At 38.0% G+C, this 17,440-nt stretch overlaps 1 protein-coding gene across 1 annotated transcript in view; it reads left to right on the top strand.

Annotated features, from left to right (window-relative positions):
- Window positions 1-16,536, top strand: part of WSB1 (WD repeat and SOCS box containing 1) — a 25,247-nt gene extending 8,711 nt beyond the window's left edge. The window contains exons 2-11 of the mRNA XM_011953558.1: window positions 2,263-2,338; window positions 3,747-4,015; window positions 5,450-5,581; window positions 7,473-7,573; window positions 9,811-9,983; window positions 10,744-10,857; window positions 12,219-12,326; window positions 12,893-13,485; window positions 13,531-15,227; window positions 15,877-16,536. Of these exons, the coding sequence (XP_011808948.1) occupies window positions 2,263-2,338; window positions 3,747-4,015; window positions 5,450-5,581; window positions 7,473-7,573; window positions 9,811-9,983; window positions 10,744-10,857; window positions 12,219-12,326; window positions 12,893-13,052 (1,133 nt within the window). The 3' untranslated portion in view covers window positions 13,053-13,485; window positions 13,531-15,227; window positions 15,877-16,536. The remainder of the gene's footprint in view (window positions 1-2,262; window positions 2,339-3,746; window positions 4,016-5,449; window positions 5,582-7,472; window positions 7,574-9,810; window positions 9,984-10,743; window positions 10,858-12,218; window positions 12,327-12,892; window positions 13,486-13,530; window positions 15,228-15,876) is intronic.
- Window positions 16,537-17,440: the final 904 nt, after the last annotated feature.

The following is a 17,440-nucleotide window of genomic DNA, read 5'->3' as shown; positions in this document are numbered from 1 at the left end:
CTCTGCAGCTTTGATTAAACCACACCTGAAGTATTGTGGTTAGTTCTGGGTGCCACTTTGATGAGGGCCACTACTAACTAGAATTTATCCAGAAAGGTATGATGAAGTTAGGATGGGAAATGGACTTGAAACCATGTGATCTAAGGTATGATTGGAAGGGTAGAGATCTTTTAGCCTGGTAAAAAGATTTCATTCATGGCTATCTTCAATATATAAATGTTATGAGGATAGCAGTAGGCTTATTCTCTTAGGTCAGAATCAGTACTGAGTGGGTAGAGTGGTAGGAGGAAGATTTTGAGTCATTAAAAGCCGTCTCAGTTGCACCAAAATAGTGTAAGCCTAATTTTGAATATCATAAAAACCACAGCTATTTGTTAAGGTGTCAAGAGTTGGGCAGATAACATATTTAAATCACTGTAGAATGGGAGCATAAATGTGTGCTTTCATATTCATTCAATAAATATTTACTGAGCACCTGTCATATGCCAGGTGCTATACTAACTATTGACGGAGCATACATTCAAACTGAACAAGTACGTTTTGGGGGTGTGTGTGTGTGTGTGTGTATACGTATGTGTCCATGTCCAGGTTCTCTAACTATAGCAGTGTAAGTGGTTCTTACATGAACAGCAGTACATAGACTATATTAAAGGTTAGATGTTGGAAAGTTTAAACCAGAAATAACATAAAAATGTATTATTATACACTGTACAATTGACCAGACAACTGACCACAAAATAGATATAGGGAAAATTAAGACCAACCCAAAATAGGTGATACACTAATAAAGAAGCTCCTTTCCTCAAATTGAGGAAATTCTAACTGAGTTTGCATGCATACATTGCAGTATGAGCTTGCTGATCATGCTTGTTGTTAAATATGGAAGTAGTATTCTCCATATACTCTGGTAATATGCCAATTTTTGTTAGGAATACAAAATTTTAGTAATCTGAATTTAAAATTGTCCATTTTTTGTCCTTAAAAAACAAAATACTTCCATTTTTGAGTCAGTGTGAGGCCCATTAGGAAGACTCTTAAGGACCACTATTTGACAATCACAAATATAAAGCATTTTGGTTTTATTTCTTTCTTTTTTTTTTTTTTAATGACAGAGTCTTCCTCTGTCACCCAGGCTGGAGTGCAGTGATGCAGTCATGGCTCACTGCAGTCTCCACCTCCAAGGTTCAAGCAGTTCTTATGCCTCAGCCTTTCAAGAAGCTGGTATTACAGGCATGCTCCAGCATACCACCATGCCCAGCTATAATGCATTTTCTTTTATTTTAGCTTTTTTGTTTTTGAGACAGAGTCTCACTCCACCCAGGCTGGAGTACAGTGGCACTTTCTCGGCTTATTGCAGCCTCTGCCTCCTGGGTTCAGGCAGTTCTCTTACCTCATGCTGGGTTTACAGGTGCCCACTACCACGCCCAGCTGATTTTTGCATTTTTAGTAGAGATAGCGTTTCACCATGTTGACCAGGCTGGTCTTGAACTCCAGACCTCAAGTGATCCACCTATCTCAGCCTCCCAAAATGTTGGGATTACAGGTGTAAGCAACCACACCCGGCCTATAATGCATTTCTGAAGCACTGGTTGGACTAGACAACCTTTAATTCTCTTCTAGTTCTGAGGGTTTTGTGATTTTTATGACCTGGACCTGAAAAGGACACAAATATTTGTTTGGATAGCATGTTTTATAGTGCTTTCCTTTGAGTAATGGTGTAATATTGTATTTTATAATGAGGTATGGTTTTTGAAAGCTAAGAAATTTAATTTGGAAGATACTTTGCCAACTAAGTTTAATTTCTTGCATTTTAAATGTTAATAATTTGATGAGAACATAATACAATGCAAAAGTTAGGACTTTTATAATTGTTAAATCTAATTGGTCATTACATTATTATTACTTGACCAGTTTTTTTACTGAAACTTTCTTTAAAACTCTTGTATTGGGAAATTTTAGGGAAATCACTTTATCAAAACTTGGAGATAGTCATTATCATTAAGGGGTCTTCATATACTGCATACCCCCGGTTAGAGGATGGAATGCAGAACTCATTATACTTTATCTGCATGGAAGAAGGAAGAAACTCAATCCCAAAGTAATATGGAAGCAGTCTCACATGTATTGTTGGTTATATATGATATCAAGTATTTTTATTTTTCCTTTTAGTGAGATCACGTACTATAGGTGAACTTTTAGCTCCTGCAGCTCCTTTTGACAAGAAATGTGGTCGTGAAAATTGGACTGTTGCTTTTGCTCCAGATGGTTCATACTTTGCTTGGTCACAAGGACATCGCACAGTAAAACTTGTTCCGTGGTCCCAGTGCCTTCAGAACTTGTAAGACTTTTTCTTTTCTGTATTTTGTATCTGTTTGTGGAATTTACTATTTTCTCTCAGTGTAGGGTAATAAAAACATTTTGATATTTAAGTTTTACTTTATAGATGGTGTGGTGAGTTTTAATCATGGGCTGAATATATTTATTGGAAATTTTGTGTGAAGAATTCTTTGGGCCAGGCGCAGTGGCTCAGGCCGGTAATCCCAGCACTTTGGGAGAACAATGCAGGCAGATCACTTGAGGTCAGGAGTTTGAGACCAGCCTGGCCAATATGGTGAAACCCCATCTCTACTGAAAATACAAAGACTAGCTGGGCATGGTGTGGCATACCTGTAGTCCCAGCTACTCAGGAGGCTGAGGCAGAAGAATTGCTTGAACCCAGGAGTCGGAGGTTGCAGTGAGTCAAGATAGCACCACTGCATTCCAGCCTGGGTGACGGAGCCAAACTCTGTCTCAAAAAAAAAAAAAAAAAAAAAAAAAGAATTGTCTGGTCTTATTTATACATTAAGTTTTTCTGTACATTAAAGTCAGATTGTGTCTAACAAATGCATATATATAGTGTTGTGCCAGAGCAGGTGACTTCTGTGATGTGAAGCTTTTTGGATTTTACAACATGTTGTTGGATAACTGATGCATAGTAGTAGAGACAGGGGTTTCACCATTTTGGCCAGGCTGGTCTCGAACTCCTGACTTCAGGTGATCCACCCTCCTCGGCCTCCCAAAGTGCTAGGATTACAAGCGTGAGCCACCAAGCCTGGGCCTTTGTTGTTGTTGTTTTTGTTTTTAATGGACATATGGTCCCTCTGCTTGGGGTAAATTGAGTTTGGATGTTTGTTGAATGTTTTTCTAAAATGTATAATATGCTATATTGGATCTTTCCCTGTTTTTTTTTGTATCTAGTAGACCTTCATGGTTATAGTCACTAATGTTCTCATTACGTATTACTTGAGGTCTAGAACCTATGGGAAACTAGTCATGGTTTGAGGATTTTTTTTCTCCCTTAAGGCAATTTTCTGGTATCAGCTTGACCATATCTTAAGTTACTGGGTTTTTTTTGGTTTGGTTGGTTGGTTTTTGCTTATTTATATTTGTGTTTTTAGGTTGAAAGAGCACCAGTTGATACGGTGGTTTTGAGGAAATTTTGGGAGGCAAATAAGTTATAATATAAATTGCTTTATTGTTGAACTTACTACTCAGTCACTGAGAATTTCTATTAATGACCTGTTATTCAGTCCTTCTCTCGTAGTTCAAATAGCAACCTTTCCCTTCCTATCTATAGGATTCTATTGTTATTTGGTGTCATTATAACAACACTGAGGTTATTTTAACAAACAGTTGTAATTATTCAATGTCCAGAGGAGTCCAGAGTGAATAATAATACAATTTCCATCTGACTTCCCCCACCCCAGTCTCTTGCATGGCACCAAGAATGTTACCAATTCAAGCAGTTTAAGATTGCCAAGACAAAATAGTGATGGTGGTCAGAAAAATAAGCCTCGTGAACATATTATAGACTGTGGAGATATAGTCTGGAGTCTTGCTTTTGGGTCGTCAGTTCCAGAAAAACAGAGTCGCTGTGTAAATATAGAATGGCATCGCTTCAGATTTGGACAAGATCAGCTACTTCTTGCTACAGGGTTGAACAATGGGCGTATCAAAATATGGGATGTATATACAGGTATGGATTCATAGTTTTTAAAGCAAATGTATTATTTTGTGATGCAGGGCACTACTCATAGGCACTGGAATTAGGTTTTGAGGATTTCAGCTTACTGAAAAGCAAGAATTGATGGCATAAGTGTGTCTTTATAATTTGACCTGAGTATCACCTTCTTCAGCTCATCATTTTAATTTAGGAAAATGATAAGAGTTCGTATTGCTTCATCACTCTTAAGAGAGTAGTATAGTAGGAAAGGCTTTTCTAGGGAATGTTTAATTAGTTGTCCTTTATAACCTAGTTACTTAGTTAATGACTCACATGTCAAGGTGTTTTCTTTGTGCTTTTTCAATGATCGATAGCTTAGAGGTTTTCAGGGTCAATCAAATTTCAACAATCATTATCTCAACTTGGAAAGGTTTAGTGAAAGTTTAGATAGGTTGAGAAGTTAAATTCTTTTTTTTTTTTTGAGACGGAGCCTCCCTCTGTCGCCGGGGCTGGAGTGCAGTGGCCGGATCTCAGCTCACTGCAAGCTCCGCCTCCCGGGTTTACGCCATTCTCCTGCCTCAGCCTCCCGAGTAGCTGGGACTACAGGCGCCTGCCACCTCGCCCGGCTAGATTTTTGTATTTTTTAGTAGAGACGGGGTTTCACCGTGTTAGCCAGGATGGTCTGGATCTCCTGACCTCGTGATCCGCCCGTCTTGGCCTCCCAAAGTGCTGGGGTTACAGGCTTGAGCCACAGCGCCCGGCCGAGAAGTTAAATTCTTTGGGCAACTAAAAATCAATGTGTTGCTTATTGCCTAAAACACTTTCTGGCATATAATATTACTCAAAAATGTAAAGGATTTTTAAAGAAGCATTAAAACAACATGTACATTAGAACATAACAAGTGATACTAACATAGGTGATAATGAGTCAGAATTTGGGTTCTTGAAAAAAGTAAGATGAACACGTAGATTTTCTTAGAAAACAAAGCTCTTACGGTATTATTTAAATACATTTTTTTCACTGGGATCATGTTTGAAAACTAAAGTTGTTGTGGGATAACATGAATCTTTGGGGGAGCTTAACATTTCGTAGGCCAGGGAAATAACAAGCAAAGAAATAATTTGATTTTATATTTTAAAGTTCATGCCTGTAATTCCAGCACTTTGGAAGGCCAAAACTGGGGGATCACTTGAGCCCAGGAGTTCTAGACAAGCCTGGGCAACATGGTGAGACTCCATCATTACAAAAAAAAAAGCGAGCCATGGTGACTTGTAACTATAGTTCCAACTATTTCGGAGGCTGAAGTAGGCGGATTGCTTGAACCTAGGAGGTGGAGGCTGTAGTGAGCCAAGGTTGTGCCATTGCACTCCAGCCTGAGTGACAGAGTGAGACCCTGTCTCAAGAAAAATAAGAACAAAACAAAAACATTAATACTGTCTTTTTTCTCCCTTTTCTATCATATTTAGGAAAACTCCTCCTTAACTTGGTAGATCATACTGAAGTGGTCAGAGATTTAACTTTTGCTCCAGATGGAAGCTTGATCCTGGTGTCAGCTTCAAGAGACAAAACTCTCAGAGTGTGGGACCTGAAAGATGATGGTATGTCTTTTTTTCCAAACTATGAACTAGGATTCGTTTCTTGATACTACTATTGAGAGGTATTGGGAACATTTGGGGCATTTGACTTTAAAAATGGCATGTGATCAAAGTTCCTTTTCTCTGCCTAACATTTTGGTTCCTTTCTTGAATAGGTCAAAGAAAAACATAAATGTGACCCAGAATAGGACCCAACAGTTATTCGAAGTAAATGATCTGATATTATTCAGAAACTCATAGATGTGTATCAACTATCTGAGGACCAAATATGGATCAGATTTAGGGTTTTATGGAACCAATCTGTTTATGTCCCCTTGGGGAGGGTTATTAACTTTTTTTTTTTTTTTGGGTTATTAACTTATTGCATTGGCTTAGGGAAAATTTAGGTAGATCTTGAAATAACTTAGTATCTGATAAAATTTAAATTAAAACATGACCTACATACCAGAATTTATAATACGTAAATATTAGTAAGCATTATAATAAATTGGCTAGGTTAAGACATGCTTTTATAAAAAGTGAAAGATTTACTGTCCAATACAATAGAAAGATATGTTGGTGTCAAGTACTCACCTTTCTCTAAGCCTTACAAAGTTTTGGAGATGCTACCTCATTTGAGATGAACATCTCTTCCCCTTTCTTAGTCCCTAATGAAAGAGTTTATATGTTTAGCTAAAACCTTAAATTTAAGGTCTGTTGGTGCTCTAACAGCCTCAAGCTAGAGGTTAACAGGCTTGCCTAGGGGTAATAAAGCTTTAATTGAATTAGTAGGAAACAAAACCCTCAGATCTGGAGATGTTCCAGCTGATAAGTAGTAAACATTCCTTAATAAAATACTATGCTAACATTAACAAGTCATGAAGCACCTTCTCTGCATTTTATCTGCTCAGCTGTTGAGGTGCAAAGGGATCCCAACAGTTGAAATATTTTAATAATTTTTATTTTCTTTTGCATATCGAATGATGCTTGCTTATCTCAAACTAATTTCAGCAATGCACATGTTTTAAGAACATAGGCTTAGTAAAATATAAGCTCCAAGATAGTAGGATCCTTGCCTTATTTCCAGCTATATCCTCAGTGCTGGCATAGGGCCTGGCATGCATAGGCACTCAGTAAGTTTTTGTAAAACTAAGAGTTCAGTATACTTAAGCATAGGTGTGTGCTGTGGGCATAATACACAAGGACTTTGGAGTGGGTTGTAGGTTTTCAAAAAGGAAGAATGAAAAGGCATTTTGAAGATGGTCAAGTTTCTTAACCTTGCTGTTGTGTTCCAGTTCCTTAACTTTTAAAATAAGGGGATTGAACTAAAAATTTGGTCTTCTATAGATGGGGTGGGGCTGGGGGGGTCCCAGACTTTCTCTGTCACTTAGGCTGGAGTTCTGTGGTGCTATCTCAGCTCACTGCAGCCTCTGCCTCCCAGGTTCAAGTAATTCTTGTGCCTCAGCCTCCCAAGTAGCTAGGATTACTGGCATGCACCACCATGCCTGGCTAATTTTTTAAATGTTTTTTTTAGTAGCGATGAGTTTCACCTTGTTGGCCAGACTATTCTCGAACCCCTGGCCTCAAGCGATCCACCCACCTCAGCCTCCTGAAGTGTTGGAATTACAGACAAGAGCCATCGCGCCGGGCCCCAGACTTCTTCTTGAAGTGCTAGATGTTAAATATTTGAGGCTTGTGAACCATGCTGTCTGCTGTAGAGCACAACGTAAACACATGGACAGGATTGTGTTCCAGTAAAATTTAAAATAAGCAGCTGGTGTATGTCAGTAACCCTTGTTATAGATGAATTGCTTTCAGCTATAAATGTTTGTGATCCTTTGATTTACTGCTGTTTTGAAATACTGCTCATTTGAAGTGGATTCTAGGGTTAATACAGATTATTTCTTTTGTTCAGGAAACATGATGAAAGTATTGAGGGGGCATCAGAATTGGGTGTACAGCTGTGCATTCTCTCCTGACTCTTCTATGCTGTGTTCAGTCGGAGCCAGTAAAGCAGTATGTGTCAAAGTTCTTGTACATTCACTGTGAATTGGATTATGATAATGTGTGCATAATCATTTTAAATCTAAGTAACCTATGAAGTTTGTGCTCGGTGTCATGAATATTTTAAATGTTTTATTTCATGATGGGGGAGAATTTGCATGAAGGAAATTAAATATAGTTACTGATTGCCAAGTGAGAAGTTGGATTGTTTTTAGAGATAATAGAAAATGAGGGGCATATCAGGGTTTTCTCTTTTTTTTGTTTTTTTTTTTTTTTTGTAAGTCTAGAAAAGTTTATGTGCTGTAGAAGAGATCTAGTCTATATGTTAAGACATTCCTTTGCTAATTATTTTCTTCTCTGTTGTTCTATTTTTTTGGTCCAGTTTGCTGTTTTTAAAGTTTTGAGTCCCAGCTGGTCCTGTACATTTAACTGAAAAAAAGTAACTTACAATAATATAAAAATAGCACTCATGTATGTCCTAGAGTTAAGTTGTAGGTGAAATTTGATACTATTTGTCTTACATAGCATACCTATAGACAGCTTAAGTAAAGTGACTGTTAAGAGGGTTATGCTTATTGATGAACTCTTTTAGTTGTTTACCATTTCTAAGTTAGTATAGTTAAATAGATCTCAGTAGCTAAAAATATTTATAAAATGGTTGAAGTCCAAATACATGTGATAATTACAATACACTTTGAATTAATGGAGGGTGGGAGACTAGTTGAAATGCATTTTATTTACCCAAGGAGTATGTTAAAATGATAGTTATAAATGTTGGAAGTTTAAAACAAGATACTCAGTTTAGTTCTTTACAAATCATAAGAAGAACAAAATTAGATGTTGACATTGCTATTTTAGGCTGTGTGTTTTCCATATGCTTCTTGCTTTCCCTGTCACAGGTGGTGGCAGCAATATTGGTGTGATTGAGGTTATGCTGGCACCACTCGCACACAGGCGCACAATGGTGTTAGCTGGGCAGAAAGAGTGGCATCTCTGGCTACCGGGCTGGGGGCGACCTTTACCATAGGATGAAGTAACCTTGCATTCGGCTGCAAGGTGTACTGTACGTACACAGGTGCTGGTCGATGTCCACTTTCTGCTTTTCTTTCTTTCTTTTTTCTTTTTTAAAGTAATTTTCCCCACAGTAAAATTCACTGACTCCTAAGTAAATTGATTTTCCAGTTTTATGGATTTGGGAGTCTGACAAGTGAAACCAATTTAATATAAAGTGTTTGGCTTTCAAATGGTTTCTCTGTGCTGTTTTTTGGAATTCTTTAAAATTCCAGAGATATCTTACATCTTTGATTCAATTTAAAATTTGTACTTACTTTCTTTTAGAAATAATGTATTATGTCTGTGCAGAAAAAAAAAAAAAGCAAAAAGGATTACTTTACTCCAAGAGGAGAGATTGTCCTATTAGGATAAACCTCAAAGCTCACATTTAATATAACAGACTGAAGTAAACATTAGAATCCTATTTAGAGCTATTCTGCACAGTTAACTACTAATCTTTAGAATCTAAAATTGTATGTGAACTTAAATAATTGAACCGTTTTATACTTCAAATGACTTATGATTGTGGTCAGTTCGGGAAAAATAAGATGGTTAAATTTTGATTTATTGAAATGTAACTGTATTTTCATAAAATAGCATTTTCATTTTGTAATGTGGTTTAACATCCTTGTTGTTTGCCAAAGAAATTTCATTTGGCTGTGAATATTCTATTTGCTTGCAGTATCTGTTTCTCTTCCTAGGCTCAAGTTGGTGACCCAAGCCTATTGTAAACAAGTGATTATCTCAAAGGGAGATGCCAATGGAGTAACAATTTGTTAAACTTACGTTTTCTGTCTGTATATTTTTTTAAAAATCTGGTAGTTTCTGGAAAAAAAGAGAAGGGGGTTTGTAGTACTTAACCCTATTTATTTCCGTATATTTTAGTTAATTAGTTTTTGGAATAAATGGATTTCAGTATAGCTTTGTGGTTAAATTGCATTGCCTTTATTTTATGTTTAGGCTTATTTTTAAATTAACATTTAACAGAAACATTTGAAATAGAATTTGCATGTCTGCCTTAATTAACTTAAAGACTGATTTTAATCTGACTATGACACTGAGCATATTCTTTAAATTACTCATAATTTATAATGCTTAATATAATCTTAATTAAATTTAGCAGTTTTAGTTTAAGATGTGCCATTTTGTCCTCTGTGTGTCTGAATGAAGCTATAACATTTGCCTTTTTATTGCAGGTTTTCCTTTGGAATATGGATAAATACACCATGATACGGAAACTAGAAGGACATCACCATGATGTGGTAGCTTGTGACTTTTCTCCTGATGGAGCATTACTGGCTACTGCATCTTACGATACTCGAGTATATATCTGGGATCCACATGATGGAGACATTCTGATGGAATTTGGGTGGGTACAACATGAATTATTTTAGTCTATAATTTATCTCTGCTTATCAAGTTATGTGAATAATTAGAATCACCAACATATGAAACCTAAAATTACAGTCTATTGTAATTTAAAATGTTAGTATTATTTAAGCCCTTGACTAATGGAAAGCTTTAGATATAAATTCTAAAAGTAAATTTGGCTGTCTTGATACAAGTCTTGCTGCTTAACAGTACCCAGCTATCTATAGAAGTACTAATTATGTTTAGAGTTTTTGTTGGAGAAAAGCAGTTAAAACCAAAGTTTGTTTTTTTTTTTTTTTTTGAGACAGTCTTGCTCTGTCGTGGGGCTAGAGTGCAGTGGCGCGATCTCGGCTCACTGCAGCCTCCACCTCCTGGGTTCAAGCAGTTCTCCTGCCTCAGCCTCCTGAGTAGCTGGGACTACAGGCGCGCGCCACCACACCTAGCTAATTTTTGTATTTTTAGTAGAGACGGTTTCACCATGTTGGCCAGGATGGTCTCAATCTCTTGACCTCGTGATCCACCTGCCTCGGCCTCCCAAAGTGTTGGGATTACAGGTGTGAGCCACTGTCCCCGACCATAAAATATTAATTCTTTTCAGGTGACTTTTAATTTGGATGTATCATTTCTACTCAGTCTTCTCAGTTGTATTAACTAAAGCTACTTTAAACACTATTCAAAGACAGATGTACTTTGTACCTGGGTAATTTTGTTTTCTTGAAGTGACTGATATCCACTGAAAACATGTATTTTACCCTCAGGCACCTGTTTCCCCCACCTACTCCAATATTTGCTGGAGGAGCAAATGACCGGTGGGTACGATCTGTATCTTTTAGCCATGATGGACTGCATATTGCAAGCCTTGCTGATGATAAGTAAGTATGTGCATTATAGCTTGACTGACTTACCTTTACCTTTTACATTCTTAAGCCTTAAAGCCTTTCTGCAGTTAAGAGTTTTAATGTCTCTTCCTCAACACGAGCCCCTGGGAGATTTTGTTGTGTCTTAAAGAATATCAGCCAGAACAATTATCTGTGTAAACTAAAGATAATGCATGCCTCTCCTCTCCCTGTGTTTCTTGTTTAACTTGTTTAGGCATAGTGGGTTGATTTTTAGTCAGCTTTTAGCCCAGCTTATAGAGATTTTTTAAAGTAATGTCTTAAAGGTTGAAGCAGAAGGAAATTTCTAAAGTGAAACAAATAATAAAACCAAAAGAATTACAAATAAATAATAATTTGTATCCACCACGATTGAGACTAGAATATGAAATATCACATGAATGAGATGTGCTGCTTATTGGTAAGAAGCAGAAACTAGTTGCAATCATCTCATTTTCACATCCTTTTATCATTACAGTGTTCATGCATATAACATTGAGTAGTTTGGTAACATCAATTCATAAGGCAACTCTTCTCTTTCCAGAATATTAGCATACTTATGGAGAGAGGTTTTTTTTTGTTTGTCTGCAACCATTGTTTTCCTGTTTGCTCAGATAGATTCTGCATATTAGTTATTTGCTGTATTTGTAGACACATTCAGCCTAGGTGAAAAGCTTTTTTTCTTTTCCTATTTTTTTGTTTGTTTGTTTTTTGGAGACAGGGTCTTGCCTCCTTGCCCAGGTTATAGTGCAGTGGCAAATCACATCTCACCACAACCTTGATTTTCTGGGCTCAGGTGATCCTCCCACCTCAGCCTTCCGAGTACCTTGCACCACAGGGGTACACTACCACACCTGGCTAATGTTTTAAAAAAATTTTTGTGGAGACACAGGCTCCTGATGTTGCCCAAGCTGGTCTTAAAGTCCTGGGCTCAAGCATTCTACACACCTCAGCCTCCCAAAGTGTGTAGGATTATGGTTGTGAGCTACCAGGCCCACCTAGCTTTAAAAAATGTCTTGGGAAAAGGGTGAAACAGACTAGAAGTTGATTATATTGTAAGTGTGGGAAAGTAAGGAGAAAGCTTCCAGGTGTGAGCATTCTAGGTTTGAACACTGGGAAGGAGGAAAGGCAACCATGCATTGTAGTCTCTTAAGTGAAAGTTTATCCAGTTTATCAACTGGTATTACAGACCTTAAAATATTTTATAATTGTATAAATCAAGTTACAATAATTGCCTGTTGGTGTGATTTGTGTATTTTGTGACTTATAACTCAATGGTGTTTCTTTCTAAATTTTAAAAAAGTTGCTTTTACCTTACATTTTCTACAAGATAACTAAATAATTTATTTTGTTTTCAGAATGGTGAGGTTCTGGAGAATTGATGAGGATTATCCAGTGCAAGTTGCACCTTTGAGCAATGGTCTTTGCTGTGCCTTCTCTACTGATGGCAGTGTTTTAGCTGCTGGGTAAATATATTTTTCTGTCTTTTTTTTTTTTGAGATGAAGTCCCCCAGGCTGGAGTATAATGGTGCAATCTCTGCTCACTGTAGCCTCCGTCTCCCAGTTTAAGGAGATTCTCTTGCCTCAGCCTCCTGAGTAGCTGGGACTACAGGTGCATACCACCACTCCTGGCTAATTTGTTTGTTTATTTGTTTTTCCAGTAGAGTCAGGGTTTCACCATGTTGGCCTGGCTGGTCTCAAACTCCTGACCCTGACCTCAAGTGATCTTCCCACCTCAGCTTCCCACAGTGCTGGGATTACAGGCTTGAGCCACCACACCTGGCTTTCTTTAAGGGGCAACTTAAGGTGGCTTTTAGCAGCTAGTAGTTTATTGTTAGTAAAATTCTAATAAGTGTTCTTATATAGTAGTGTTACCTTGTTATAGAATACATCATTGGTTAGTTCTTCCTAGTTGGGTTTTAATGTGAAGTTTGTGACTCCAGTACTCACATGTATGGGATGATAGTTGAGCTGTAGCGACATTGAAATACATATACCTGGGTGACTAACCATGTGCTTTGTTTCTGTTTAGGACACATGACGGAAGTGTGTATTTTTGGGCCACTCCACGGCAGGTCCCTAGCCTGCAACATTTATGTCGCATGTCAATCCGAAGAGTGATGCCCACCCAAGAAGTCCAGGAGCTGCCAGTTCCTTCCAAGCTTTTGGAGTTTCTCTCCTATCGTATTTAGAAGATTCTGCCTTCCCTAGTAGTAGGGACTGACAGAATACACTTAACACAAACCTCAAGCTTTACTGACTTCAATTATCTGTTTTTAAAGACACAGAAGATTTATTTAATTTGATATGTTCTTGTACTGCATTTTGATCAGTTGAGCTTTTAAAATATTATTTATAGACAATAGAAATATTTCTGAACATATCAAAAATAAACTTTTTAAAAGATTTAACTGTGAAAACATATACATACATGTATATATTTAGATATAAGCTGCTATATGTTGAGTGGACCCTTTTGCTTTTCTGATTTTTAGTTCTGACATGTATATATTGCTTCAGTAGAGCCACGATATGTATCTTTGCTGTAAAGCATAAGGAATTTTTAAATTCTGGGACACTGAGTTAGATGGTAAATATTGTCTTAAGAAAGTTGAATTGGGTGAGGTGTGGCAGCTCACGCTTGTAATCCCATCAGTTTGGGAGGCTGAGGCGGGCAGATCACCTGAGGTCAGCAGTTTGAGAGCAGCCAGGCAAACATGACGAAATTGTCTCTATTAAAACAACAACAAAAAAAATTGGCCAGGCGTGGTAGTGCGCACCTGTAGTCCCAGCTACTTGGGAGGCTGAGGCAGGAGAATTGCTTGAACCCAGGAGGCGGAGGTTGCAGTGAGCCAAGATCACACACTGCACTCCAGCCTGGACAACAGAGCGAGACTCCATCTCAAAAAAAATAGCTGTGTTGCCTCATACAAAATGTATTTGGTTTTGTTGGAGAGTGTCAGACTGACTGACCTGGAAGTGAAACACAGTTTGTGTACAGGGAAAGGATTTTATTATCCTTAGGAGTGTCATCCAAGACATAGAGCTTGAATGTGACATTATTTAAAAACAACAACAAAGAAGGCAGAGCCAGGATATAACTAGAAAAAGGATGTCTTTTTTACTACTCCCCCTCTAAACACTGCTGCTGCCTTAATTTTAGAAAGCAGCTTACTAGTTTACCCTTGTGGTATAAAGTATTATAAATTGTTGTGAATTTGAAAAGTCCATCTACTGTATTACTGCTAAATATGTTGTTTGTACTAAGGGACAATTACTTTAAGACCATAGATTTAAAAAAAAAAAAAAACACACAAAACTCTGTGTTTCTGCAGGGGATGATATTGGTGAGTTGCCAAAGAAGCAATACAGTATATCTGCTTTTGCCTTCTGTTATCTTACCTGCAGATATTAAGAATGTATGCATTATGTAAAATGCTCAATTATATATTTTTGTTGAGTTTTTTTAATTAAAGGCTTGTAAAACAGTATATTGCAAATGTTTCTTAAACAGGTTAGGTGGAGTGCTTTCTATCTGTCTCCATTGTAAGATTGATGGTACACCATGGGCTAATCAAGCAAAAAGGACTATGAAGAAAGAATGCAGGACTCAGGCGCTGCTCTAGAGTTCATTCAAGGCTCCCCGAGTGCAGCAACTCTTATGGTGGTTTTGTTTTTGGGAGAACTGTTGTGATAATGCATATTTTAAAAGCATAGGAAAGCTCTAGAACACAGGAAAGTGACTACTAAGTAAAAGAAAAATATCTTTTAGTGGGGAACTACCAGCCTATAGTAAGCCTATCTGGTTAAAGTAGTTATTATAAAAATCTAGCAGTCTGGGTCCTTTGAGAAGGCATAAAAAAAGCAAAACTCTTATGAGCCATGTGTGATTTTGAAGACTCATTTCCACTGAGAAATTATTTGGAAGTTCCTATGGTTAGCTCTGTTAAGGAATGTAAAAATTTATAGGCGGTGTAGGTTATCAATTTGAAGGCCAGTAGAAAATCTGCTCAAGTTACTTCTTGAGGATCATCTATATTTTACAAAAAGAAGCACAAGAAGCATCTAATCTTTATACTTCTTGTGACTTTTTTTCCCCTGTATTTTACTTTGTAATATATCAGCTTTATAATTTTAAAATATGCTGGCCGGGCACAGTGGCTCACACCTGTAGTCCCAGCACTTCGGGAGGCCAAGGCAGGTGGATCACTTAAGGCCAGGAGTTCATGACCAGCCTGACCAAATAGTGAAACCCCTGTCTCTACTAAAATTATAAAAATTAGCCGGGCATGGTGGCGGGTGCCTGTACTCCTAGCTACTTAGGAGGCTGAGGCAAAAGAATTGCTTGAACTGGAGAAATGGAGTTTGCAGTGAGCTGAGATTGTGCAACTGCACTCCAGCCTGGGTGACAGTGAGACTCTAAATAAATAAATAAATAAATAAGATACCATTACTTTTCACACCATTGCATTATTTTTACTTTCCACACCAACATATCCACATATCCAGTCCAGTCTTTTTTTTTTTTTTTGAGCCTCACGCTGTCCACCCGGGCTGGAGTGCAGTGGTGCAATCTTGGCTCACTGCCGCCTCCACCTCCTGGGTTCAAGCGATTCTCCTGCCTCAGCCTTCCAAGTAGCTGGGATTACAGGCACTCCCCACCATGCCCAGCTAATTTTTTTTTTTTTTTGTATTTTTAGTAGAGAGGGAGTTTCACTATGTTGGCCAGACTGGTCTCAAACTCCTGACCTCGTGATCTGCCCGCCTCGGCCTCCCAAAATGCTGGGATTACAGGTGTGAGCCAGTGAACCTGGCCTAAAACAGCATTTTTGGAAGCTACATTCTCAGGATGTTCACCTGTTTGCCACCTCTTCTCGTGAAAACCATAGTGTGCGTGCCAGTGTGAAAGGAAGATTGCAGCATATATGTAAAGTAGAAACGTGTGAATTTTCCATTTGTGGGAAAGAAGGTAATAACAGTAATAATAGACTGAAGGACCAAAGGAAAATAGGGAAGACGTTGATTATGAATCAGATTCTAGTTACATGATTTGAAAATGACACTGCCTCTTTCTCCTATTTTGCCACAAGCCTGACATTTGGAGAACTGGCAAGGGATCATTTATGTTCAGATTTGATTTTCTGTTTTAGAATCCCATGGGGTACATGTCAACATAGGAAAATCACACTCAACAGCCAAGCTATCCTTCTGCAATAATGAGATCACTTTAAAACCTATAACTTGATCTTAGGTTGGCAAATCTTAAACTTAACGATCCTTGAAATTTCCTGCCTGCTGTGACTGATAAAGTTGGATTCAACTGGTTTGCGCTGCTCTTGGTTCAGCAAGACCAAAAAAGGTTGGGCTGCACTGTAGCGTGCTTATGAGTTGAGGCAGTGGCAGAGGCAGGGGACTTGGCCGTCAGCCAGCCAGCACAGGAGTAAGAAAATAGAAAGCATGAGAAGTTTCATGAGCCAGAAACCATTGAGACAATGATTACAACCTCCGTATTAATCAGATGAAGGTTTGTAGGTGACATAGCATTTTACCCAAGTAATTCTGAACAGACTGTGGCTTATAATACATTTTAACTAGCAAGTGTATAGACTATAAAACAAGTATCTAGAGTTACATATGGATGTACTATCATTTGGTGATAAAAGCATAGAAAAAGCATAAGTTGGAGTATACTGAGGGTTTTTTGTTATTGTTGTTAAATTCTTTTCCATCAGAAGTAAGAGCTGTTGGCAGCAACTAATAAAATGCGACCTAGTGACATGCTCATCATAACTTTGGCAGATGTTTATGGTAAGATGCTTGGAAGGAATGAACATTAGTAGGCAATCTCAGCCTGCCCTTTGATCCATAAAGCATTCTTTAGCCAACAGCAAAAATCTGGTCTGAGCCAGGTATAAAGTGACCTGTTTTATTACAGGTGGGTGGAGTAGCTTTGTGTGGTGGTTTTTTGACATTTTGTATGCTTGTATTTTTTACTTTGAGATAGGATCTCGCTCTGTCACCCAAGTTGGAGTGCAGTGGTACAGTCTCAGCTCACTGCATCCTCTGCCTCCCCTGGTTCAAGTGGTTCTCATGCATAAGCCACCTGAGTAGCTGGGATTACAGGCATGAGCTGGGCCAATTTTTGTATTTTTAGTAGAGACAGGGTTTCATCATGTTGGCCAGGCTCGTCTTGAACTCCTGGCCTCAAGTGATCTGCCCATCTTGGCCTCCCAAAGTGCTGGGATTATAGGCGTGAGCCATGGTACCTGGCCTGTCTAGGCTTATCTTAACCGTTGAGGAATCAGAAAATGATTGAATAGGACTGGAATTGGAGAAGGAAAAATGATTTAATTCAATTTTTATCAACTCCACTATTTTCTCTATTAGAGACTACTGTCATTATCGCGGTTTGTGTTTTAGCGATAATGATAAAAATAAGGAATTTTCTCTATAGTTCCACAGAAAAGTTGGTCTTCTGGTCTGAAAGTAGTATTACAGGTTTTGTTAGGAAAACCTATAATACAGTGTTGCCTGTCGCTGTCATTATAGTGAGTTTTTGTTTGGTTTTAAATAAGGCTGA

Source organism: Colobus angolensis, unplaced genomic scaffold (assembly GCF_000951035.1).
Source record: "Colobus angolensis palliatus isolate OR3802 unplaced genomic scaffold, Cang.pa_1.0 Scaffold368, whole genome shotgun sequence".
In the NCBI taxonomy this organism is placed as follows: Eukaryota; Metazoa; Chordata; class Mammalia; order Primates; family Cercopithecidae; genus Colobus; species Colobus angolensis.
This window is presented reverse-complemented; position numbering and strand designations above follow the sequence as displayed.